At 44.8% G+C, this 27,468-nt stretch overlaps 1 protein-coding gene across 1 annotated transcript; it reads right to left on the minus strand.

Annotated features, from left to right (window-relative positions):
- Positions 1–670: 670 nt before the first annotated feature.
- Positions 671–27,045, minus strand: LOC138953603 (N-alpha-acetyltransferase 20-like). Its single transcript, XM_070325464.1, has 6 exons — positions 26,889–27,045; positions 24,389–24,413; positions 23,509–23,599; positions 22,614–22,743; positions 21,761–21,897; positions 671–2,445 (listed from the first exon to the last, which is right to left on the minus strand). The coding sequence occupies exons 1-6, from the start codon at positions 26,939–26,941 to the stop codon at positions 2,360–2,362; spliced, it is 522 nt and encodes a 173-aa protein (XP_070181565.1). The 5' UTR covers positions 26,942–27,045; the 3' UTR covers positions 671–2,359.
- Positions 27,046–27,468: the final 423 nt, after the last annotated feature.

Here is a 27,468-nt window from a genome sequence, read left to right on the forward strand (position 1 = left end):
TAACCCCCCCCCCCCCCCCCCCCCACAACAACAAAATAAATAAAAATACAATAATAATCCCATGTTCAGAACATTCAGATACTTAATTGACTTTTAATATCGACAAAAATACGTAATTGGTTCATGGTGAATTATGAAGAATTCGTTATTTAATTTGTTATTGAATTTTGTGTGTGCTTATTTAATTTGTTATGGAATTTTGTGTGTGCTTTACTAACACCGCTATTACCTTAGTACGTATTACTCCGTGAAAAGGTTTTGTTTCGTCGGACTTTTTATTTTATTTTTGTTCTTGTTTGCTTTTCATTTGGGGTATTATTCGTCAATAAAGCTTTTTTGCAAGTTTTTCTGCATCGGTCACTCTTTGCAATAATTTGATTCGTACGTGAACTGAGAGAGAGAGAGAGAGAGAGAGAGAGAGAGAGAGAGAGAGAGAGAGAGAAGAGAGAGAGAGAGAGAGAGAGAGAGAGAGAGAGAGAGAGAGAGAGAGCTTACAAACACACGGGCACACCCATTCAACCTCACACCACCTTCACTGTCAACTACCTGTAACGTGTAAAACCAAACCAACACACAGACATTCCAACACAAAAAGCTAAGCTGTTGACAGAACCGAATATCGCTGTGACATACATAACACAGAAAACAAACACACCCGGGACTCCAAATGTATCAGAAAACACTTTTTCGCCTTTACTTCCCTTTCAGCAAACACACTATTGTTATCATCGACAACAAAGCACAAAAAGTTGACGGGTCAAAGGTCGCTCGGGTACGGTCCAACATGGCGGCCAAAAGCAAAACAATATTGTGAAACACAGCACAAGTTTGCATCAGTCGCGCGCATTCTTCCCTAACTTCATACATCTCCCGTTTCCCCTACACTCCTTTCATCTGCAGCGTTCCACACCTGCGGTTACATGCGTTGCATTGGGGTGCTAATGTGCAACAGGTGTGCGCCAGTGAGACCTGGCGAGTGCCAGACAGTGCTAGGGAATGAAAGGGGACATAGTTTTCTGTGACTGGGCTCCTAACCCCACCCAACCCCTTTTTTATTTTAATTTTTTTTTTATCTCGGCCCCTCCCTGTTCCTTTTTATTACAAGTAGAATGTTTCACATTTTCATACACGCAGTCACGCAGACGAACACAACTACTGCAAGTAAGTTTGATCCCCTTAGAGAACTTGTGAAAGTAGAACTCTTAGTTGAACCAGCCAAAATTAGCATCAGTGCTGTATGACCAATTGAACTTTAAAGTCACACAATCTCAAACAGTCTCCCCCTTTCTAAATTTAATCTCTCTGCCTTTGCCGAAGCACAGCGGTGTCAAGCAGACAGTTATGTACTTCGGCAAAGGCAGAGAGATGAAATTTAGAAAAGGGGGGACTGGTTTGAGAACGACTTTAGATGTCTGCATTTTAGGGCAGCAATTGAGGGGGAAGGGGGGGGGGGGGGGGGTGGGGGGCAAGAAAGGACATAAAACCCTGTATCAGTATTTTTGGAGTTGAAATCGCAGTAAAAGGAGCAATATCTTAACAAGTAATTAATCTTGAAAATTAAAGCATTCCGGCGACGAGGTACAATTATAAAGGGGGGTCAGCCATTTTAATACCCTTAAAGAAGGAAGGGGAACCTCTCCTTGACGCATTACTCAGACAGTTTTACCTGACAGAACACGAAACGGCACTTTAATTAATTACAAAAGGTAAATAGGCGGGAAAGGAACGTAAGCTCGAACAAGTTGTCAATCCAGACGGCTAATAAATTTTAATTGGGGACAAAAAGCAGTTCGTTAAGAGGATAATTTAACTTGCTGATTGCAAGTTTCTTTCTGTTTTTGATTCTGTACTATTCCTCCATAAGTTTTACTGCATCATTACCTAAGTATTCCGCCTTCAACAACCCCCCCCCCCCCCCCCCCTTCTTTTTACACCATATTCAACATGAGGTCTAAATCTTGAATCGTGAGATTTTGTATTTAGGATGGTTTTTATTAAATATACAGCAACAGCAGCACAAACAATAACAACTGCTTCACCAAAACTGTACATTCATCCACTGACCTTAACCCTAGAATATAGTTTTAAAGCAAAAACCTGTTTTTATTTTACCTCAGCCGCCACAAAAACCACATGAAGCACACACATACAAAAATAATCAAACAACTAACAAGTAAAACCTCATTCAAAAATCATCACGAACTAAAGGCCGCGTCACATCTCCCGCTCCCCCTCGTCTCGTCCCCTGTGTCCAAGTGGTCAGCATAAGAGCCAGGGCAAGGACACTGACCACAATGGCAAGCACGACGTTGAGGAGGAAGAGGACATTCTCTGTGGACCGCCCCCGAGCGACGCCTGGTCAATCGAGATCCTCCGGCCTGACCGGGTGGGGTAAGGGTACCACTGACTTCTTTTCCTTGTCTCGCGATAGCGCTTTTCTCATGTCTGGAACAGAAAATAGAAAGGAAACGAGTTGAGTGGCGATGGCTGAGTGGTTTAAGCACTGTAATCTTCGCTGGCGATATGAAAAGTAAATCCGGTTTGTGTGAGAGAAAGAACTATTTCATTACAAGTCTATTCACAGAAGTTTGTGAACAGCAATGTGTACATTTTATTGAACAAATCGAGATCGAAAAAAAGAAAAGAGGAGATTTTGACGTAAGCTTACTCCAACGTCCATATGAACACCAGTTGATGAATAATCTAACACAATCCTTTTCTTAAATGTTTCTTTCAAAGCTGCAAAAAAGAGAGAGAGAGAGAGAGAGAGAGAGAGAGAGAGAGAGAGAGAGAGAGAGGAGAGAGAGAGAGAGAGAGAGAGAGAGAGAGAGAGAGAGAGAGAGAGAGAGAGAGAGAGAGAGAGAGAGAGAGAGAGAGAGAGAGAAGAAAAATGTCAGAAAGAAAAACACACACGCAGACAGACAGAAAATAAAGCTATGAAAAAGTGAAGAGAAAGAAAAGAAAAAGTAACCCCAGACACAAAATCTGCCTTGTTTCCGCGATTCATCCGCAACCTGTTTGTAGACTCCCCTGGCTACAATGATAACACCGTGCATCGCCCCCCCCCCCCCCCTCGCCACCCCCTGTATCATAAGGGGTAGGGGGGGGGGGGGACTTCTACAACGTGCGATTCCACGCAATTACCCTCACCCTGCGCCGGTAAACAGCATCAGGGGGCACAAAAAATACCCCCCCCCCCCCATCCGAAAAAGAAATAGAAGAGAGAGAGAGGCCCAGAGGCAGGGAGAGAGACATACCCAGAGAGAGAGATCCTGTCAGAAACGAATAGGAGGCAAGAGGGAGGTGGTGTCGGGGTGGGTGGGGGGAGAGTCAAGATGTTCCCGCTTGCTCTAAGGTTAGTGCAGGAAAGAACGTGTTTTCTTTGGCAAGTCGATGCCCCCATTGTCAGATAGATACTCTCGCCAACTTTCCAAAATGTATCCACACCTTTCCTTTTTCTTTCACTGTCAACCTACACCTGGCAAAAACGTGTCTGTGTGGGAGATGCTCACCCCCCTCCCCCCTTTTTTTGTTGAGTCGTTATGTGCAGTGCATCGCGTCTTCGGTACTGAATCACCTTTGCTAGGTGAGGAGGGGGGAGGGGGGGCGTTTTAAAAGGGTGGTTTGAAGAAGGGCATCACCGCCTGTGTACGACACTTTCGGTGAGGATGTGTTAGACATATGTAATATGCAGGTTTCTTTTATTAGATAAGTTTTACGAACCATTTTTTTCACGGGGAGATCCATGGTAAAATAAATGAGCGCTTACCGTAATATCCCTAACAGAGTTTATTTGGAATATCCGAAGTCTTGATTCACTTTTGTTTGTATGCAAGTCGATATACCTTTTAATTTATTTTCTATTATCCGATAGGAAATTAGGGGAAAATGTAAAGGTCGGTGGCCAACACAACAACAGGCTGGAAACACTACCCCTGTACCTGTACATTTTTTTTGTATAAAGATACCTTCCTTCCCGTGTAAGCTATCATCATGTACGCAACAAAGGGGTCCATTGATATTATCTAAAAAAAAACGTGTTCTCTATTATTGTTCATTTAATTTTGTTTCCTATATAAAAGAAGAGCACCCTTTCAATGGGACTCACATGTATACCAAAATGTCAACTGCCTGGTTACTTACAGTGCACAGCGGCAATTTTCGCAGAAATAATATTTCGCCAATTTGACATACATAGGTGTCAGGTGCAAAGTTAATGCAGCAAAATAGATAAATAGATAAATAAATAATAATACAAAAATTCATACTTGCATGGGTGGGACTGAAAAATGTCATGAATCCTGAATAATTTTAAGGGGGGGGGGGGGGGGGGGGTCTGGGGGCCCCCCAGACGCTCGACGGTTTTTGTATAATTAACAACCAAAAAAACATCACCACAGAGCTCGACATTACGAATATACCGGAAGAACCCCACCCATGCACTTGGCACACAGAGCAGGCTTCCAGTTGAGTTTTGGTATGTCTCCAAGTCGAAGGAAGCCCTTTGCGCAGGTACAACCCTTAACAAACCGTTGGTGTTGTACAAATACATGATCACTTACACGAGAAGGGATGTATCTTTTACCTGCTGGAGTTTCAAGGACAGGTGTGTTCGTGACACGATCTGTTCCTCTTGCTTTGACTCATGCCAAAGAGAGGTTGGGAAAATGAGAATGGAATGGTTGAGAGAAAAATATCTGTCTTGCCACCTAACCACAACAGCAGCAAGTAAAAGGGAAAACAAACACAAAAGGAAACGTGAATGGATAGGAGAAGAACAAGAAACGATTCTAGGCTACGAAGTTCTTGAAATGTTTACATCTCGACTTACGAGGTTTAAACTAAGATTCCTGAACTCCCATGCAAACCAGCATGAACCATTTTAGAAACAGCATTCTTCCATTTAATTTTGAACACATACACAAAATCAACAGCCTGGCTGATTCTTGTGCTGAGCGGTATATTTTTGCCGAATGAACTTTAATTTGCAGGTTGACACAGGTTAGGGGTAAATCACAACATTAATTCCGGACAATATTTTCACTTTATTTTCAACAAGTAGTACATCTTCCTGTGTTCATCAGAGAGAGTAACTGATGTTGACACAGGAGAGTTTTCTTTAGCTAAAAATGAACTTTTTGATTAGACAATACCAGCAATAAGAGAGAGAGAGAGAGAGAGAGAGAGAGAGAGAGAGAGAGAGAGAGAGAGAGAGAGAGAATGTGTGTGTGTGCGCGTGCGCACACCCCCTAACGCATCAGCACTATGCATGTATGTCTAAGCATATGTGCAAATGAGCAAAAACAGAACAATAACAAACAAACAAGTCGCGTAAGGCGAAATCACAACATTTAGTCAAGCTGTCGAACTAACAGAATGAAACTGAGCTCACTGCATTTTTACAGCAAGAGCGTATACTCGTAGCATCGTCAGTCCACCGCTCGATGCACAGGCAGTGAAATTGACAAGAAGAGCGGGGTAGTAGTTGCGCTGAGAAGGATAGCACGCTTTTCTTTATCTCTATTCTTTTTAACTTTCTGAGCGTGTTTTTAATCCAAACATATCACATCTATATGTTTTTGGAATCAGGAACCCACAAGGAATAAGATGAAATTGTTTTTAAATCGATTTCGGAAATTTTATTTTAATAATAATTTTTATATTTTTAATTTTCAGAGCTTGTTTTTAATCCGAATATAACATATTTATATGTTTTTGGAATCAGAAAATGATGAAAAATAAGATAAACGTAAATTTGGATCGTTTAAAAAAATTTTTTTTTTTTTTTTTTACAATTTTCAGATTTTTAATGACCAAAGTCATTCATTAATTTTTAAGCCACCAAGCTGAAATGCAATACCAAAGTCCGGCCTTTGTCAAAGATTGCTGGGCCAAAATTTCAATCAATTTAATTGAAAAATGAGGGTGTGACAGTGCCGCCTCAACTTTCACAAAAAGCCGGATATGACGTCATCAAAGGTATTTATCGAAAAAAAGAAAAAAACGTCCGGGGATATCATTCCCAGGAACTCTGTCAAATTTCATAAAGATCGGTCCAGTAGTTTGGTCTGAATCGCTCTACACACACACACACAGACAGACAGACACACACACACACACGCACAGACACACATACACCACGACCCTCGTTTCGATTCCCCCTCGATGTTAAAATATTTAGTCAAAACTTGACTAAATATAAAAAGACCAGAAACCGTGACTGTTGGCACTCTCGCCGTGACAATGATAGATGACAGTACAGCTACTAGCTGGTGTTTGTTGCTCCCCACGGTAAGTACACCCCTCACTTTTGCCAAAGCAATCACACACCTTATGGCACGCCGGGTTCGAGACACAAACACAAACACATGAATAAACACAGACGTACCCACCCCCTCCCACCAATCCCCACCCTCCACGTTTTAACAGATCCCTCCTCTTGTGACCGCCAATGACGCAAAGTCTCTGGCACTGACAATGTTCTTTGTGTGTTTTCATTACCAGTCAAGCCGTGAAACAGAAAGTCTCGGAGAGTTTTTCACCTTCTCCAACTCAGCGCTGAGGGTAGTAAGTGTTGGCGTGTTTGCTTTCATTAACACACCGTAAGGTGGGAAAGTGGCAAGGTCTGGACTCAGGGGAGTTTACTCCGTTCGCTACTGAATCAGGTTTGGGGCATTGTAATTCAGCCATAACAGTGAGGGTTGGGTTTTAACCGGCAAAGGACTTGAAGTCTTCAGTGAAAGAATTGAACGACAAAGGTCTGCAGCTATCAGAGAGAGAGAGAGAGAGAGAGAGAGAGAGACCGAGAGAGAGAGAGAGAGAGAGACCGAGAGAAAAAAATGGGAATGAAGGACAAGCAGCAGGCCAACAGAAACACTAGACAGACACATAGAAAGACTCAAGACAGACACACAGAAAGACTCAAGACAGACAAACAGAAAGACACCAGACAAACAAACAGAAAGACACCAGACAAACAGAAAGACACCAGACAGACAAACAGAAAGACACCAGACAAACAGAAAGACACCAGACAGACAAACAGAAAGACACCAGACAAACAGAAAGACACCAGACAGACAAACAGAAAGACACCAGACAGACAAACAGAAAGACTCAAGACAGACAAACAAAGACTCAAGACAGACAAACAGAAAGACACCAGACAGACAAACAGAAAGACACCAGACAAACAGAAAGACACCAGACAGACAAACAGAAAGACTCAAGACAGACAAAGACTCAAGACAGACAAACAAAGACTCAAGACAGACTGACAAACAAAAAGACTCAAGACAGACACACAGAAAGACACCAGACAGACAAAGACTCAAGACAGACAAACAAAAAGACTCAAGACAGACACACAGAAAGACACCAGACAGACACACAGAAAGACTCAAGACAGACAAACACAAAGACTCAAGACAGACAAACAAAAAGACTCAAGACAGACACACAGAAAGACTCAAGACAGACACACAGAAAGACTCAAGACAGACAAACAAAAAGACTCAAGACAGACAAACAGAAAGACTCAAGACAGACAAACAGAAAGACTCAAGACAGACAAACAGAAAGACACCAGACAGACAAACAGAAAGACACCAGACAGACACACAGAAAGACTCAAGACAGACAAACAGAAAGACTCAAGACAGACAAACAGAAAGACTCAAGACAGACAAACAGAAAGACACCAGACAGACAAACAGAAAGACACCAGACAGACAAACAGAAAGACTCAAGAGAGACAAACAGAAAGACTCAAGACAGACAAACAGAAAGACTCAAGACAGACAAACAGAAAGACTCAAGACAGACACACAGAAAGACTCAAGACAGACAAACAGAAAAGACTCAAGACAGACAAACAGAAAGACTCAAGACAGACAAACAAAAAGACACCAGACAGACAAACAGAAAGACACCAGATAGAAAGACTCAAGACAGACAAACAGAAAAGACTCAAGACAGACAAACAGAAAAGACTCAAGACAGACAAACAGAAAAGACTCAAGACAAACAAACAAAAAAGACTCAAGATAGACAAACAGAAAAGATTCAAGACAGACACACAGAAAGACTCAAGACAGACACGCAGAAAGACTCAAGACAGACAAACAGAAAAGACTCAAGACAAACAGAAAGACTCAAGACAGACAAACAGAAAAGACTCAAGACAGACAAACAAACAAGTCGCGTAAGGCGAAAATACAACATTTAGTCAAGTTGTCGAACTCACAGAATGAAACTGAACGCAATGCAATTTTTCAGCAAGACCGTATAGGTCCAATTCTTCTTACTCGGCGTGACGTTATCAAATGGATCGGGCACAACTCCGCTCATACTCTCTTCGCGCCGCCATATTGGATGCCATCTTTGTTAGTTTTCTTCATTGCACTCTTGTTCTTTTTGCGTATTTCACTGTGTATGCAGACAAAATGAAGAAAACAACCGTCAAGGCTCAAAAGCTGGAAGTTGGGAAGTACATTGACAGTCTTGTGCCGATTGTAAGAGCCTGATATGTTGAGAAACTGAAAGATATCGACGGCATAGACCCGTACGACTCATCGACAATGTTTGACTCGGTTCATGAGATGATAATAGCCTTTTGAACCTGTAGAACAAACAAAACCAAAATGTAAATTTATGACAACAACAAAAGTCAAAAGTAAATCTTATATTAAAAAAGTCTACAAGGAACTAACATTTAGTTTTAGTTTTAGTGCAGCAATAATGGTACAGGTAATAAATTAATATTTTTTAAAAATGTTAGCGCCTGCATCAAAATTAGTTGTCACCCTGATGGTAAGGCCAACAAAAACAAGAAGAGCAAACGCTCGATCGAGTCACTTTCGCAGTTCTGAATATTATATGAGGCATCAGATGGACAGGAAGAAATTGCTATTCACAACACAATGAGTCACGTTCACATAAAATTTGAGCCCGGTCACTTTTATAGTTTCCGAGAAAAGCCCAACGTTAAGTTGTGTGTTGCCGAACAGAAAAGGCTAGTTATCTCCCTTGTTTTTCTGATAACGTTCGTAAAAGGCTACAGATGTAAATACTTTGATGTAAAGAATAATCCTACAAAGTTTCAATCACATCCGATGTAGTAGTTCTGTGATGGTAGTAGTTTTGTGCAATGCGACTCTAGGTTCAGGTGCTTGAGTAGATCTGTGATAGTCTGTTAATACTGTTGTTTTAAACTGTCTAACTGGCTAGATCATGATTATATAATTTTATGTGATGATCTGACTAAATGATAATAATTACGTGTACTACTTACTTTTAAATGGATTATAAATTTTAGGTATTGTTCTAGTATTCACTAATGTTGTATTGATATTACTGGCACCCCTTTTAAACTGATATGGTTTTTACCTTTACAAGGCGACGATGTGAATTTGTGATGTAGATATGTGGCTGGTTATGTGTGAGAATGTAAATAATTGTGTGTGTGTGTGTGTGTGTGTGTGTGTGTGTGTGTGTGTGTGTGTGTGTGTGTGTGTGTGTGTGTGAGTTGTGTCTGTGTGTGCATGACAGTGTAATGTACGTATGTATGCATGCATGGTGATGTGTGTCTGCATATGTGTCTGGTTGGTTTTTATTTTATTTTTACCGTGCCGTGCCAAGATGAAATCCTTTTGCAAAATTGGTGAATAAATATCTTGTATCTTGTATCTTGATGAACTTTGTCAAAGATATAAAATGTCTAATTTTTCCTTTGACGCTGACCTGTGACCTTGAAAAAGGTCAAAGGTCAACGAAACCATCGTTAAAGTGTAGAGGTCATTGGAGGTCACGACTAAACAAAATATGAGCCCGATCGCTTTGATAGTTTCCGAGAAAAGTCCAACGTTAAGGTGGTGTCTACGGACGGCCGGCCGGACGGCGGGCCGGACAGACTAACACTGACCGATTACATAGAGTCACTTTTTCTCAAGTGACTCAAAAATAGGTGTGGTTACGGTAACCCGACCTACCCTATTTTTAGGGGCCGACCCTATAACTTTTTATTTCATTTGTAAAACAACATACAAGAAAACGAGTGCAGAAAACGCAATGAAAGCGAAATCGAAAATTTCTAAGATAAATTTTCATTTAATTAATATACTTACTCAACTCACATAGTTAGCATTAACTTCAGTTTATTGCTTAGGTATTGAAGTAGTACTCTACCCTGGTAAAGGGGGGAGGAACCCCCAAAAGAAATAAAGTCCTAAAGGACGGGAGTTTCCTCCCCTAGCTGCCGCCCGCGCCCTCTATAGGCCGCCCGCGCATGCGCGGATCCCGCCAACAGGCGTCATTCCCCCACGAAACACACACCCATAACACATAGAATGTTAGCGGGGAAGGTTGGGAGGGTATAAGATATGTGAGTTGAGTAAGTATATTAATTAAATGAAAATTTATCTTAGAAATTTTCGATTCAATAACATATTCTTACCTCAACTCACATAGTTAGCAGATTGCACATAAAGGCGGTGGGATACTCACATTAGTCCCTGGGAAGAATCTGGCCTGCGGCAACCATTGCTGGGAGGCAGCTCGTCCCGTCCGGCCGAGTGCTCGCAATGTCGCGGAGGTAGAAACTCAGGAACACGTCCTGGGATGTCCAATAGGCGGCTTTGAGTACGTCCACCATCCTGCCAGACTTGAGGACTGCAAGGGATGTTGCCCACGCTCGCGCCTCGTGAGTTCGAGGTGATCTTAGAGGGAGAACTGACTGCCCCCCCCCTTGTGTCTGCCACCACTGATATGCGAGCCTAATGAGTGTGGAAGACCATCTGGTGAGCGTGGTTTTCGCTATGTCCTTATCTCGCATTGTGTTCAGCGAAATGAAAAGCAATTTTTGAGAAGCTGATCTGAGCGGAGCTGTGCGGGACAAATAAGCTTTAAGTGCCCGTACCGGGCAGTTCGAGAGATCCGGATCACCGGGGGCTAAAATGTCCCGGAGAGGCCGGATGGAGATCACTGGTGAAAGCTGGTCCGGTTTTTGATTCTTTGCAAGAAAATCGGGCCGAAAATGCAAAGAGATGGAGCCGTCACTTTCAAAGGCGATGTCGCGGTCTAGGCCAGAAAGACCGTGTATCTCACTACCTCTTCGCGCCGAAGCGAGCAGCATTAGCATGAGCGTCTTTCGCGTAAGGTTAGAGAGGCTAGCGCTTTGTATTGGTCCGAAGGAACTAGAGCGCAAGAATTCTAGTACCAGAAGCACATCCCAAGCCGGGACCGAAGTCCTTGCCGCTGCAGAACTGAGGGCCGCGCCCTTTAGCACACTCGCGATGACTCCCCCGAGGGAGATGGAGCGCCCGAGTTGCTTAAGCGTCACGGAGATGGCTGACCGGCGAACTCTTAGGGTAGATGCAGCACGACCTTGAGAAGAGAGCCATGCCAGATGGTTTGCGACCTGCATAGACCGTGGGGCGACCGGGTTAACGTCATTAACCGCACACCATCGCGTCCAAGACAGCCAATGAGACGAATAAACAGAAGAGGTGGAACGCCGGTGAGCTTTCTGTACCAAGTTTAGAGTGAGGTCAGAGGCGCCTGAGCGTCTGAGTGATCTCCGCACAGTCTCCAAGCGTGAAGATCCAGGAACTCGGGGCGATCGTGCACGATCCCTGTTCTGGGTTGAAGTAGCTCCCCTCGCCTGAGGCCAAGCGGGATCGGAGGGCCGCTGGCGAGCCGCAGGAGGTCCGGAAACCAATGTTGACTCGGCCAGCGTGGAGCCACAAGGAGAAGGCGAGGCCGCTCTAAGTCGGCCTTCCGCAGGACCCTTCCTATGAGGGGAGTGGGGGGGGAAGGCGTAAGCCTCCAGCCCAGACCAGTTGATCGACATCGCGTCTATCTTCCACGCCTCCGGATCGGGAAAGGGGGAGACAAAGATTGGGAGGCGACGCGAGAATCTCGTGGCGAAGAGGTCGATCATCGGGCGCGCTACTTGCGCCCAAAGACGCAGGAGCGCATGATGGGTGATGGTCCACTCCGTGTGGAGGACCTGAGAGGAGCGGCTGAGAGCGTCGGCCAGGACGTTCAGACAGCCGGGCAGATAGCGAGCTGAGATCAGGATCTGATGGTGAGCACACCAAGAAAGGATCTCGCAGGCACGAGTGGACAACAGCTGAGACCGAGAGCCCCCCTGCTTGTTGAGGTAAGCAGCTACCGTCGTGTTGTCGGTATGGATCAACACATGGTTGCCCTGAAGGGCAGAGACAAAATGCTGAAGTCCCAAGAAGACTGCCTCGAGCTCGAGGCGGTTGATGTGCCAGAGCTGCTGCTCCGGGGACCACCGACCGGAAGTCGTGAGTGTGTCCAGGTGAGCTCCCCAGCCCTTCTGAGACGCATCCGAGAAGAGATGCGTTGAGGGAGGAGGTAGCGCTATGGGCACTCCCTGCGTGAGCCAGGCAGAATTCATCCACTGAAGAGTGGTCTGCCGAAACCAGTGCCCGAGAGGGATTTCCACATCCCACCCCTGTGAAGTCGGGTTCCAGGCTGAGCTGAGGGCCTCCTGAAATGGGCGCTTGTGTGCCCTGCCCAACGGGATGAGAGTGGACATTGACTCCATCTGTCCCTGAACAGACGCCAGTGTCCTGGCTGGGGCAGACTGTTGCCCCGACAGGGAAGCCAGAAGGACCTGCAGCTTGTCTATGCGACGCTGCGTGGGACGGACTGTCCAAGCGCATGTGTTGAATACCATGCCCAGGTAAGAGAATGTCTGGGAAGGCGACAACTCGGATTTGATCTGATTGATCTGAAAGCCAAGAGTCTGTGCCTGGGCTAGGACAAACTGGGTGTGCTGGTGGCAAAGAACTTCTTGGTGATGAAGGATAAGCCAATCGTCCAGGTACACCCTGAGGCGGACGCCGTGCAGCCGCACAAGGGCGCAGAACTGGCGCACCACCATGGTGAACACCCAGGGGGCGAGAGAAAGCCCGAAGGGTAGGGCTCGGAACTGGAACACTCGATCTCCCCAGACGAAACGGAGCCACTTCCTGTCTGCCTCGTGCATGAGGATGTGAAAGTAGGCGTCCGTCAGGTCGACGGACGTCACCCAGTCGCCGGGGCGAAGCGCCTCCCGGACGTCTGTAGGAGTTTCCATGGTGAACCGAATCTTTCTCAAAAAGCGGTTCAGGGGAGAGAGGTCCAATACGGGGCGCCAGCCTCCGGACGCCTTGGGCACGACGAAGATTCGTCCGTAAAAGCCCAAGGAGGAGTGGTCGAGAACCTCTTCTATTGCCTGTTTTTGTAGCAATAGGATGATCTCCGCTTGAATCACCTCTCGAGCGCCGGGGCTGACCGGAAACCGGAAGTTGGAGGGCGCTCTGGACAACGGGGCTTTGTCTCCCTGCCAAGGGAGACGGAACCCCGATCGAATCACCCCCTTGATCCAGAGACTGTCCGTCCGAGACAGCCAAGCTGGAAAGGCCCGGGAGAGGCTGCCCGCCACCGAAGGGGTGGAGGGCGGGGGGGTGACTGGATCGGGGGTGTATCATTGGGGGTGGGACTTGCGCCCGGACCCCCGCTTCCCAAAGGAAGGCTTGCGCTGGTAAGGGCGGGACCGTGCGCCGCCCCTTCCGGCGGGAGGAGCTCTATGCCCGAATGACTTGGCAGGTGCCGGAGCAGGACCGCGTGGTGCTGAGTCCTTATTCCTTCTGCTGCTCTGTTGTTTGAGCGCAAGTTCGGACAACCGAACCACCTGCTGGTCGCGGGCTTCTTCGGTTTGCTGGCGAAGAGCGTCCAGTGACCGAGAGCCCAGCAACGCCCCTTCCGAAAAGGGAGAGACTCGCAAAGAGTCCAAGGTGGCTCTGTCTGTCAGACGAGAACCGTGCAGAAAGGCTTCGCGTCTCCAAAACACAACCTGTGAGTAGAGGCGCGCTGCGTTAGTCATCTGGGTATCCGTGACTTTCGCGAGAGCCGCCAGTAGCATGGCCGCGTCAGCCTCCACTGCATCATCTCGAAACTTAAAAGGATCGATGGATGATGAAATAGCTCTCGTCAACGAGCGGATGAGCGTCTCCGCTAAGGATGAGAGCTCGAGAGAGGAGCGTCCAGTCTCCTCTAACCCCAGGAGACTCTGTTCTGTGCAGACAGAGGATCTCTCACAACTGTAGCCGTCGTGCCGCAGGCGAGCTAGTTCCGGTGTCACCGGAAGTGGTGCCTTGGGCAAAGAGAACGAGGAGAGGAGAGAGAGGGGCTTACCCGGAAGCCGCGATTTTCTAGAGTTGGCTGGTATACCGTTGCCTGTGTGTGCCGAAGCCAACCAGGGCTGAGCAGAATCAGGAGCATTGCCATGAGCGGCCAACAAGGGGAAGGGAGATGCATGGTCAGCACCCAACACCTGAGCCATGGCGAACGACACCGAAGGCGATTCGAGAAAACGAAAACGAGCCTTAGTGTCACCCGCGGCTGCGAAATCCGCCCAGGCGGAAGGAGGAGGAGCGGCAGAAGCAGATAGGGCAGAAACGCCTTCAGGGAAGTACCGTGAAGTGACCTCCGCGGCCAACTCCAGAGTAGGTCCAAGTTTGCTGGGAATCCGCAAAGGTGGGTCAGATTCGGAGCGCTCGTCCTCAGCGTCCATTTCCTCCACATAATCTTCCTGATCTCCCTCCACATAGGAGTCCGGGAAACCGGAAACCCACGCCTCGGCAGGGGAGGAAGTGGCCAAGGTCGGTTGGGCAGAGCTCGGAAAAACCGGAAATTGCCCAAGGACGGAAGTGCGGGCCGCCGGAACCAAAAAAACGGAACCGGAAGTCGAGGCCGGAAGTTGGTGTGACGCCGGAGGCGGAAACGCAGGGTCGCTGCCGCCGAACACACCAGTGCGCTGTCCTCCACCGGAAAAGCTTGCTACGGCACAACCGGAAGTGGAGGGCGACAAAGCGGACGCCGGAACCGTAAAGACGGAACCGGAAGTCGCGGTCGGAAGTCGGTGCGACACCGGAAGAGGGAAAGCAGGGTCACTGCGATCGAACACTCCAGTGCGCTGTCCTCCGCCGGAAGTGCTAGCCACAGCACAACCGGAAGTGAAGGACGACAATCCGAAAGACACAGGCCGATGACCGCCGACAGGACCCTCCAGGCCGCAACCGGGCAAGGAAGGTGCTGATGCCAACGCAGGACCCCCCGAGCCACGAATGGGCAAGGGAGGTGCTGCTGCCTGCCCCCCAGAGGCCGGAACAGCCGGAGCTGAACACAGGGGCGCAGGCTGACGAGCGGCGCCGCTCCCCGGCACACCCGCCACAGGGGCGGAATGCAGGCGAGGAGAAGCCGTCCTAGACCCCCGACCAGGGGAAAAGGGAACGTGAGAGCCCCCAAAAGGATGGGAACCCCCACCACCGCCATCTTCCGCCGAAGTGCTAGCGGCAGGCGGAGCGGAGAACGCGAACTCTCCTGGAAGGCCAGGGGAGTAAGGCAAGAGACCGGAAAAATTCGGCCCGATGTCGGCCGACGTGATGGTGGCCGAAGGCCGAGTCCGTGAAATCGACGGGACGTTAACCGCGCCGTGCTGCGAAATCGACGGGACGTTAACCGCGCCGTGCTGCGAAATCGACGGGACGTTAACCGCGCTGTGCTGCGAAATCGACGGGACGCTAACCGCGACAGGGCGGGAAGCGACCGGCGAGAGAGGCACGCTTTTATCTGCCGCATGCATCGACTGCAGATCCTGTTTTAGCGTGGCAAACATGGCTAGCATTTCTTCACGCGTGACGATCTCGCTAGGGCGAGGAACCGGTGAGCGCGAAACCGGTGAAAAGACCGGTGCATGAGAAGTTGAATCAATGGAGACTCGCGCGGACTTTTTAGTCGCGGGGTCGAACACCTGCACGGAGGATTTTTCTGGCACGGCTGAAGGCTTAGCCGTTGCGGAAGAGTTCGGCGTGCGAGTCTTAGCTTTAGATTTGGATTTGTCTTGCTCCTTCCCAGGAGAAAGAGGCTTGTTCTTAGCTTTGTCAGCCATTGAAAAACGAATACCGACACGTGGTGATAATCGCGGCGAAATTCGTAAATTCTCGAAACGAACTCGAAGAGAACTCGAATTCGAAGAACGCGTCGAAGAAATAAAGGAACAATCTTACCAGAGACGCTGCAAAAACCACTGAGGACAGATGGCCTTCCAGAATAATCAGAGTACCAACGACACACGTCTGAACAGTAGTGTTGAAGTGGGTGGAATGACGCCTGTTGGCGGGATCCGCGCATGCGCGGGCGGCCTATAGAGGGCGCGGGCGGCAGCTAGGGGAGGAAACTCCCGTCCTTTAGGACTTTATTTCTTTTGGGGGTTCCTCCCCCCTTTACCAGGGTAGAGTACTACTTCAATACCTAAGCAATAAACTGAAGTTAATGCTAACTATGTGAGTTGAGGTAAGAATATGTTATTGAATCGCCCGAGCCGCACACTTATTTCCCTGTCAAGTAGGTTTAATTTGTACACATTAGAAAAAAAAAAGTAAAAAAAAAAAAAGTGATTGCCTACCTTTCTACCCTATTTCTTTTGGCTATGTTACCGTAACCACACCTATTTTTTTTGTTGGCCTAAACAACTTTAGGGATCCTAAAGTGTGCCTGCTCACTGCAGTTTTTGGCCACACAACGTGTCATTTTCACTTTTGTCGAGTCGCCACCCAACGCTCAAGCACTGTCAGAGATCGCGAAAGGCATCCAACATGGCGGCGGATGACCAATTCCAGAGAGTTACGACCCGTGATTCTCATACCACGCCCGCCGAGTAGAAATGCTGTTGATAACTTGAGTTTCTGCAATGGGCCTATACTCGTAGCATCGTCAGTCCACCGCTCGTGGCAAAGGCAGTGAAATTGACAAGAAGAGCGGGGTAGTAGTTGCGCTGAGAAGGATAGCACGCTTTTCTGTACCTCTCTTCGTTTTAACTGTCTGAGCATGATTTTAATCCAAACATATCATATCTATATGTTTTTGGAATCAGGAACCCACAAGGAATAAGATGAAAGTGTTTTTAAATTGATTTCGAAAATTTAATTTTGATCATAATTTTTATATTTTTAATGTTCAGAGCTTGTTTTTAATCCAAATATAACATATTTATATGTTTTTGGAATCAGAAAATGATGAAGAATAAGATGCATGTAAATTTGGATCGTTTTATAATTTTTTTTTTTTTTTACAATTTTCAGATTTTTAATGACCAAAGTCATAATTAATTTTTAAGCCACCAAGCTGAAATGCAATACCGAGGTCCGGCCTTTGTCGAAGATTGCTTGGCCAAAATTTCAATCAATTTGATTGAAAAATGAGGGTGTGACAGTGCTGTCTCAACTTTTACAAAAAGCTGGATATGACGTCATCAAAGGTATTTATCGACAAAAAGAAAAAAAACGTCCGGGGATATCATTCCCAGGAACTCTCATGTCAAATTTCATAAAGATCGGTCCAGTAGTTTGGTCTGAATTGCTCTACACACACACACACGCACAGACAGACACACACATACACCACGACCCTCGTCTCGATTCCCCCTCTATGTTAAAACATTTAGTCAAAACTTGACTAAATGTAAAAAGAATCAAGATAGACAAACATAAAAGACTCAAGACAAACAAACAGAAAGACTCAAGACAAACAGAAAGACTCAAGACAGACAAACAGAAAGACTCAAGACAGACAAACAGAAAGACTCAAGACAGACAAACAGAAAGACTCAAGACAGACAAACAGAAAGACTCAAGACAGACAAACAGAAAGACTCAAGACAAACAAACAGAAAGACTCAAGACAAACAGAAAGACTCAAGACAGACAAACAGAAAGACTCAAGACAGACAAACAGAAAGACTCAAGACAGACAAACAGAAAGACTCAAGACAAACAGAAAGACTCAAGACAGACAAACAGAAAGACTCAAGACAGACAAACAGAAAGACTCAAGACAGACAAACAGAAAGACTCAAGACAGACAAACAGAAAGACTCAAGACAAACAAACAGAAAGACTCAAGACAAACAGAAAGACTCAAGACAGACAAACAGAAAGACTCAAGACAGACAAACAGAAAGACTCAAGACAAACAAACAGAAAGACTCAAGACAGACAAACAGAAAGACTCAAGACAAACAGAAAGACTCAAGACAGACAAACAGAAAGACTCAAGACAGACAAACAGAAAGACTCAAGACAGACAAACAGAAAGACTCAAGACAGACAAACAGAAAGACTCAAGACAGACAAACAGAAAGACTCAAGACAAACAGAAAGACTCAAGACAAACAAACAGAAAGACTCAAGACAGACAAACAGAAAGACTCAAGACAAACAAACAGAAAGACTCAAGACAGACAAACAGAAAGACTCAAGACAAACAGAAAGACTCAAGACAGACAAACAGAAAGACTCAAGACAGACAAACAGAAAGACTCAAGACAGACAAACAGAAAGACTCAAGACAAACAAACAGAAAGACTCAAGACAAACAGAAAGACTCAAGACAAACAGAAAGACTCAAGACAGACAAACAGAAAGACACCAGACAGACAAACAGAAAGACTCAAGACAGACAAACAGAAAGACTCAAGACAAACAAACAGAAAGACTCAAGACAAACAAACAGAAAGACTCAAGACAGACAAACAGAAAGACACCAGACAGACAAACAGAAAGACTCAAGACAGACAAACAGAAAGACACAAGACAGACAAACAGAAAGACACCAGACAGACAAACAGAAAGACACCAGACAGACAAACAGAAAGACTCAAGACAGACAAACAGAAAGACTCAAGACAGACAAACAGAAAGACTCAAGACAGACAAACAGAAAAGACTCAAGACAGACAAACAGAAAGACTCAAGACAGACAAACAGAAAAGACTCAAGACAGACAAACAGAAAGACTCAAGACAGACAAACAGAAAGACATCAGACAGACAAACAGAAAGACTCAAGACAGACAAACAGAAAAGACTCAAGACAGACAAACAGAAAGACACCAGACAGACAAACAGAAAGACACCAGACAGACAAACAGAAAGACTCAAGACAAACAAACAGAAAGACTCAAGACAGACAAACAGAAAGACTCAAGACAGACAAACAGAAAAGACTCAAGACAGACAAACAGAAAGACTCAAGACAGACAAACAGAAAAGACTCAAGACAGACAAACAGAAAGACTCAAGACAGACAAACAGAAAGACACCAGACAGACAAACAGAAAGACTCAAGACAGACAAACAGAAAAGACTCAAGACAGACAAACAGAAAGACACCAGACAGACAAACAGAAAGACACCAGACAGACAAACAGAAAGACACCAGACAGACAAACAGAATGACACTGTTTAGCCAGACGGAAAAGCAGACACAAGTGTTTTTAAATAGATGCACATAAACCTGCCTTTCATTTGCCAGTATCTGATGTTATGCAGGCAGGCGGGAATAAGCAAGTGCACACAGATGTGCATTCATTTAAACCAAAAATCACACATGTGTGCACACATGTGCATGCATTTAAGCCTGTGGGTGCAGGTCTCTGTATCCTTTGCAGCTTTCAGGGAAGACAAGACAAGGAAATGCCTTGATGCCACAGAACAGCTGTTCCAACAAGGGAGGTACACTACAGCCAAACAGGCGTTGGGGATTCAGGCCTCTCTTCCAACAGTTTTGATATGGGTGTCATTACCTGCGATCCCCCAACACCTACAGGTGGCAACAGCTAACTACGCTTGGAAAAACACAGGCGCTTGAAAGGTGTGAATAAAAGCATGCTCGTACCTAAGGAGCTTCACTGTAAAGAAGTACAAGTTTAAGTATATCAGTGCAAAGTCACCCTCACTATGAAGGAATTTAGACATTCTCAAAACTGAATGAGGATGTGAATTCATGCTAAAATAAGACAAATATCTACCGGAGTAAGAGTCACTTTTGATCACTCATTTTAATTCTATAATCTGTTCCAGAGAAAACCGCTTGTAAAACGCTACATAACCAGGGGTCTCATGGTCTTGATGTTACAATGGGTGTTTTTGTTTGTTTTTCTAAAGGTCTGTCTCTCCCTCCAGCCGCCTTTCCACTATTCTGACGTTCCAATCTATCTTCTGATGTTCCATTCTATTTTTTTCTCTCCGTCCCTACCTCCTCTCAAAACAAATATAAGTGTAGACCTTGTCCAAAATTACATGATTTAGCTTTCTCACTTGTGTGTATCACACTTTGTTACATTTCAGGAGTCTTAATTGTGTCGTTACATTTTCTTTGAGTGATATTTTACATCTGTCAAGAAACATTTATGCTGCTACATTTGTTGTAAATTGTGCTATACTTTTTTTTCAGAGAGAGCGTGAGAGAAAGAAAGAAAGAGAAAGAGAGAGATGATGATGATGATGGAACTTTATTTTTCAAGGATAGAGGTTTAAGGCGACGCCTTTTCTTACAACGAGAGAGAGAGAGAGAGAGAGAGAGAGAGAGAGAGAGAGAGAGAGAGAGAGAGAGAGAGAGAGAGAGAGAGAGAGAGAGAGAGAGAGAGAGAGAGTGTTTGTGTGTGTGTTTCACTTTCCCGTATGCTTGCTAGGAAATGTTCTCTTTCTGAAGCATGGTTCTTTTAGTTTAGCTTTTTTTCTTGAACGAGTCCTCCTATCTTATTCTAATTGCATATTATCTTTCATCAAAAATCATATTAACAGGAACACGCCTCAAGGAAAACATTAATTTTACAACCCTAAAATAACCATAATTCATATAATCATCAGAGAGAGAGAGAGAGAGAGAGAGAGAGAGGGGGGGGGGGGGGATAGACGTGATGCAGTGTTTGGGGGATACGGACAGGGGATCATAAAATTGACGACACAATATTAATATAGCTTCAAAGGGAACAAAATCTTTGCCTCCCATGATATCAGTCCTGTCCAATCAGTTTCATCTCAGGGCTGCAGGCTATTCAACATGTTACATGAGAAGACTGTAACTTTTCTTTAATCAACAAGAACACTAATGTCCCTTCAGAACTCAAGTTTAATGACCTGCTGATGCATAACTGCGATACATAATCATCCTAAAGTAGAGAATGTTTGTTATCAACTGAACCTCCACAGGCAAAGAGCAGGCAACTCTTGCACAGTAAAATTCCCCTAGAAGAAGACTTTGAACATGAGTTTTGTCCCTTCTTATTGTCAGGGACCCAAGTGGTTTCAATGCACTGATTCAATGATTGTGGTATATTCTAGAGTTTTAGGGATACACTTTCATCTACAACTATATACGGCTTGTGTGTGTCTGATGGATCTGCTTCAAATTTGGTGGGCATATTCAGGTAGACCCCGGACACAATCTGGTCGATGAAAATTTTCAACACGTGCTCAAAGCGCGGCGCGGTGAACCGATTTTGGTTTTTCTGTAGATCCCTTTCCAGTAACTCTTCCTTATCTTCTCCAGTGTTTTGCGCGTTTATCTCCCTTCCTTTGTGTGGCGTCAATCACGTCAACACGTGCTCTAACCCGGCGAACCGCCACGCTGCATACTCCGTCTCGTGATCATCCCGGCGAAGCCCGTGCGAACCGCCACGCTGCATACTCCGTCTCGCGATCCACCCGGCGAAGCGGGTAATCATCTAGTACAAAAATAAACGAACTTTACCCGCCCCCTTATACACTAACACACTTAATGTCAGTGAAATTGCAAGTATGTCAGCAGAATGAAATTTGTATGTGGATCAACACGGGAAATGTTGCGACAAGCCTTGTGAGAATTAAACACACACACACACACACAAAAGATGACAAAGGTCTCACCAAAAGCGTCTTCATCCACATCCCCAGAATAGTACTCCAAGACACGCCTGTACACACTGTAGCCCAGTTTCTCGTACATGGTCACCGCCACTTGGTTGGACACACGCACAAACAGGTCCACAAAGAAGCAGTGCTTGCTGGAAAAACGAATACGAAGAAGTTGAAGTTATCAGACGACAGACATTGTAAGGTTATCACACTAAAGAAGTAATGAATGATGGTTCTGTACAAAACTGTTCTTCCCGATTGACAATCATTCAGAGGGCTAAATCTCAAAATACAGATCTAGACAGGCAATAAGCCTAGTGATAAGGACTTCAGCCTTCCATGTAGAAGTTTTTGGGTTCAATTCCCGACCACACCTGGTGGGTTATAGATGGAGATTTTTCCGATCTCCCAGGTCAACTTATGTGCAGACCTGCTAGTGCCTTATCCCCCTTGGTGTGTACAGACAAGCACAAGGCCAAGTATGTATGAGAAAGACCCTTTAATTCACGTCAGAGTTAGGTAGGTTAAAGATTCATGAAAACACCTAGCAGGCTTCCCCCCGAATTGGAGCATGACTGTCTAAAATGGTGGGGGGAAAACGACTATACATGTAAAAACCCAGTGCCACATGTGTTTACATTGTACAAGTGTATACATGTGGGAGTCTCAGACCACAAACGCAGAAGAAGAAGATCACATGTGATGATTTATCTATACAAAAACTTCATTTTAAAGCAAGGTATCCATAGACAGAGTCATGCATGGTAGCCAGAGAGTGAGCCTGATTAAAAACTAAAAGTGAGGGTACATGTTAATTCCTCCCTCAAAGAAACATCTGCATCAAAAATGAAAGAAAGCAGCATACTTTTCTGAGATTTCCTCCAAGTTGTGCATGAGCGACCCAGCCAATCCCAGACGCCTGTAGTTATTGGCCACACTCAGAGCCGTCACATGACCGTGCCAGTTCTCGTTCTGACCCTCCGCCTTACCCATGACTGAAAAAGAGAAACAGTAGACCATAATGCAATTCAGCTGATCAGAAGCATCGAAGTTTGCAAAAACTTTTTGGATTGATAAGTTGTCTGCCACACCAATTTTTTCTCTTGCTGTTTTTAAGTTCAAAGGCTTGTACAGTACTTGCCCTGCTACAATTACTTGGGTATTTATAAATATTTAGCTGTACATGTATTTTGAAGGACAACACAGACTCTAGCTTGACAAGTACTACAGAATTGCATGAGGTGCAAGTATTTGGTGTTGCTTCGGTACTGACATTTTCGAACAACCCGGACTGCATGTAGTGCAGAATTAATACAGAATACTATTCCTCATGATCAATCAATCAATGAGTCTTATATCGCGCATATTCCGTGGGTACAGTTCTAGGCGCTCTGCAGTGATGCCGTGTGAGATGAAATTTTATACGGCCAGTAGATTGCAGCCATTTCGGCGCATATTTACCTTTCACGGCCTATTATTCCAAGTCACACGGGTATAGGTAGACAATTATTAACTGTGCCTAAGCAATTTTGCCAGGAAAGACCCTTTTGTCAATCGTGGGATCTTTAACGTGCACGCCCAATGTAGTGTACACGGGGGGAGGTTCTTCTTCTTCTCGTTCATTCCTATATCAACATATTATTCAAATTATATCAAGACAAACTGTGTACAAACTACACGTACCAAAGACAAAAAGAAGAAAACCACCAACAACCACATCGACAGCAATAACAACGATGATAACAACAACGACAACTTACTATATCCCATGATCTCTCCACTGGGTGACTCGGCCACCTGAAAGTACTCAGGCCAGTGAGCGAGGTACTGCATGTAGAAAGGCAAGCCATACTTACGATAGTTAAGAAAAATATGGACACAAACACTAAAGTACACTTCGTCCGTTACTTTGCAGTATCGGATCCGAGGTTTTTCCAAGAAAAGCTACACATTTCCGAGCCAAAAAATTTCTCTTCCAAAATGTATCAGATATAGTCAGGGTTTTTGCTGTGTAAAATTCATGAAAAATTCGCCAAGAATGCGCCAGATTGCACAGGTTTTCAACTAAATTTCAGAAAAATTCCAGGGGACCCCCTAGTTTTCCGAGATTTTTCTTTCAATCAATTCCCATGCCTGTCTCAGTGTCTGTATCAAATTCTTCATACAACTTTTATCGGTCTGAACATTCTTTTTTCTATCGTACAGTGATGGATTGGGATATTTTTATTAACTCACTGAAATCCAAGTCCGGGCAGACACTTTAGAAGAATTCCTTCAGGAAATCAGCTGCCTGGGTATCTAAATTTAAAAAGACAGTTGTCTGTGCACACCAATGTTGTGTTAACTGTTATAGCCCTTATTTTATAAGGTATGGGCTTCAACAACAATATTCAGATCAGTGTCAGATGTAGATATCGTAAACTGACAGTTCCACTGCTCTAATTTTCAGTTTACATCACGCCAAGTCCTTGCTGTTGTCAATGTCATAACTGAAGTTTATCATCTCTAAGTCTAACGTACAAAACTCTGACCAGGTAACACTTTTTTCCAAACTTGATATCCCTCCTCACTGAGAAGCTACATACATGTATACATGTATCTCTTTAACAGGTAATAAACAACAGTAATGTTCAAGGATACAGTTTCTGTCAATGGATCCAGATTCCTGAAACAAAACAGAAAATAAAAGTTTGACAGAATACATGCAGTTCATTTATGCGTAAAAAGCCCATCATAAAAATATCTATATACATGAGCTTACATAATTTACAACAGCTTACAGCGTCTTCATTTCAATCACATTGCGACAGTGATTGTACCCAGACCTGGGAACCCCAGTTTTGCACACTGAGTATTCTCAAACAAACTTGGTGTATTTTCAGAAAAATGAGTGTACTCCACACAGCATTTGAACATCCATGCTGCAAACATGCTTCACACACATCCGTCACACCATTACTTAAGTTTGCCAAAACATTTAAAACAAATGCTTTTTTCAATGTTTATTGATAAAATTATAAACTCATGTGTCAAAATACTGGATTGACTTCGGGATGCACTTGTGAAGAAAAGTAGTCTGGGAATTGTCCTCGTCCTATTTTTGTCCACTGACCGTACTGATCGTATTATAAACAATCAAGCGTACAAAATATGGCAAAATCGCATGGGTTCCCAGGTCTGTGTACCGGAATAAAGTGAGTAAATGTGTGTTTGTATGTGAGAGAGAGAGTTTGTTATTGTTTGTTGGAATGTGTGTGTCTGTGTATATATACTAGATGAATACCCGCTTCGCCGGGTAGCAAGTAGAGCCGAATACCCGGCTTGAGTGGCGCACCGTACGCCGGCTTTGCCGGGTCCGAACCATGGACCCGCCAAGCTTAGGTTCCTCCCAGAGTCGTGGAATGGGAACAGCACTAAAATGATTCAGTGGCCATAATGCCATTCCTGATCATATCATGTCGAGTCCCTTACTTGTCGACGACGCCCAATGCCGAAACACCACATTCACCTTTGGAGGCGAAGTCCACTCACACAGGATTGAGAAATTTAGAGCTTATCTCAAAGCCCTCTTCAAACTGTGATGGCTTTTCAGAGGAAGGCCAGAACATACCGACTCAGAAAAGCAGCCATATCACATCACAAACAGAACTCTACAGTACAGTCCACAGGTGTTTTCTACAGACACACACAAACACCCACACACACAGAGAAGCCGTATATATATATATATATATATATCTACATGTATATATGTATAGATATATAGAGATAGATGACAGTGTATTTTTCGCGTGGCTAAAAATTTATTTGACCTTTGCACTTTTACAGTGAGGACAATTACGGGTACCAAGGAAAGCGTTCTGGACACTGCGTAGCGTAGCGAAGGAAGGGAGGTAAACGCTGAAAACATGGAGAAGATAAAGAAGAGTAATGGTACAAAAAAAAAAAAAATCGGTTTGCGCTGCGCGCTGAGAGCACGTATTGAAATATCTCATCGACCAGATTTTGTCCGGGGTGTATCTGAAAATGGACACCAAATTTGAAGCAGATCCATCGAGAACTTTGGCCGTACATGGCGAATACACACACACACAGACACAAGTCGTATATATATATATATGTAGATGTGTGTGTGTACATGTATGTATACATGTGTATGATGTATCCAAGGAGACAGCCTTCAAATACATCAACTTTCCCAGTCCTAGCAGATTTCATCGTCCATGCTTGTAAATGTTATTATTTCATTTCAAAATAAAAACTTCTTAAATTTCCTTAAAACCATAATTTATGAGCCATCAAGAATTAAATCAGGTACAAGATCACAATGCAAATCAATCCAAAACACACTGAGTGACTACAGAACCACGACTCCAGGCTTCGTCACTGGGCTCCTACACAAGCTTCAACTACCAACCCTCCAGGAACGTCGCGAACACCTGCGCCTAACGTTACCTCCTTCTACAAAGTGGTTGAGGGGCTGGTGCCGGCAATCCCGCCTGACAAGTTCCTGATCCCTCAAAAACCAGGACGCCTCATTCGTCCATGTCAATCTTCCAGAGACTTTAGCACCTCGAACCCAGTAGACAACTACATCAGGAACAATAGCAGATGCTTCACTGTGCCACGCTGTAACACTGAGCAATACAGACATTCGTTTTTTCCAAAGACTGTAGTGGCCTGGAACAAATTAGATGAAGTAACTGTAACCTCGGCATCGACCGAGAGCTTCAAGTCGGCGCTGGCAGTAGCCAGACGACGATAAAAAACTAGCTGCGCACCCCCCACTCCGCTGCATCAATGCCAGACATCTGGATGACTTGTCCTACAAGTGCAGCGTAACCTACAGATACAGAGTTCTACAACAGAAGCGATCCTGTCAGCGTAAACAGTTCATATATATATATATCGTATCCATATGCAGGGGATCTACATTAAATGTTCTCAAACACATGCTTAATATACGTTCGAGAAAGGATAAATGGTGAAATATAATTCAAATGTAATAATTTATCTTCGACTCTGTTTACAATATCTTTGTAAACGAATACTGCGAAGACAGTGCGTTTACACTGTGAAAAAGATTCGATCGTAAACCTTCCTGTCACAAATATCTGTTGCAAAGCTATGAAGCACTTACACGTTGTTGAACTTGAAAAGATCATCGCAAGTGAATGCTCGTATTGTGGTCATGATGTGTAGTTTTCGAACAACTTGACTCCTATTTTGCGCTCATGTACCAAGCAGTCGCCATGCTGTTTTTCGACACAATTCAAGAGTGATCTCCCTTGCCTATTGGCAGAAATCACAGTACAGAGAGTCTACCTTCGTCCGTCTTTTTAATTGCGGAACTGAATGCCAGAACCTCGAACTTTCTTATTTCTATGAGGCTTTTCACTACCAATCCCCGTCACCACCGGTGAAGTGGGTACCACAATCCAAAGGTTGCGGACCCTACGAAAGATTAAAATACTGACTCCCGAGAAAAACTTAGTAGGCTTACTGAATAGACATGTAATCACAGTCAAGCATAGCAACCTCAGTGAACCGGCCTGTTGTGTGCATACGCACGGCACGAACACATGCACACTGCACACACACACACACACACACACACACACACACACACTGACACACACACACACACCGGCACATACTGACATAATCATATGACACACTACACACACACACTGGCTCAGACACACACACACACACACACA

Source organism: Littorina saxatilis, linkage group LG17 (genome assembly GCF_037325665.1).
Source record: "Littorina saxatilis isolate snail1 linkage group LG17, US_GU_Lsax_2.0, whole genome shotgun sequence".
Taxonomy (NCBI): domain Eukaryota; kingdom Metazoa; phylum Mollusca; class Gastropoda; order Littorinimorpha; family Littorinidae; genus Littorina; species Littorina saxatilis.

What these genes read in the sequence shown, in the direction of transcription:
- LOC138953603 (XM_070325464.1), bottom strand. Translation starts at nt 26,941, where the DNA reads ATGACCACAATACGAGCATTCACTTGCGATGATCTTTTCAAGTTCAAC. An exon ending in CTTTTCAAGTTCAACAACGT is followed by an intron (nt 24,414 to 26,888) that starts GTAAGTGCTTCA and finishes GTTTTGTTTCAG; the next exon opens with GAATCTGGATCCATTGACAG. An exon ending in TGTGGATGAAGACGCTTTTG is followed by an intron (nt 2,446 to 21,760) that starts GTGAGACCTTTG and finishes TTTCTGTTCCAG; the next exon opens with ACATGAGAAAAGCGCTATCG.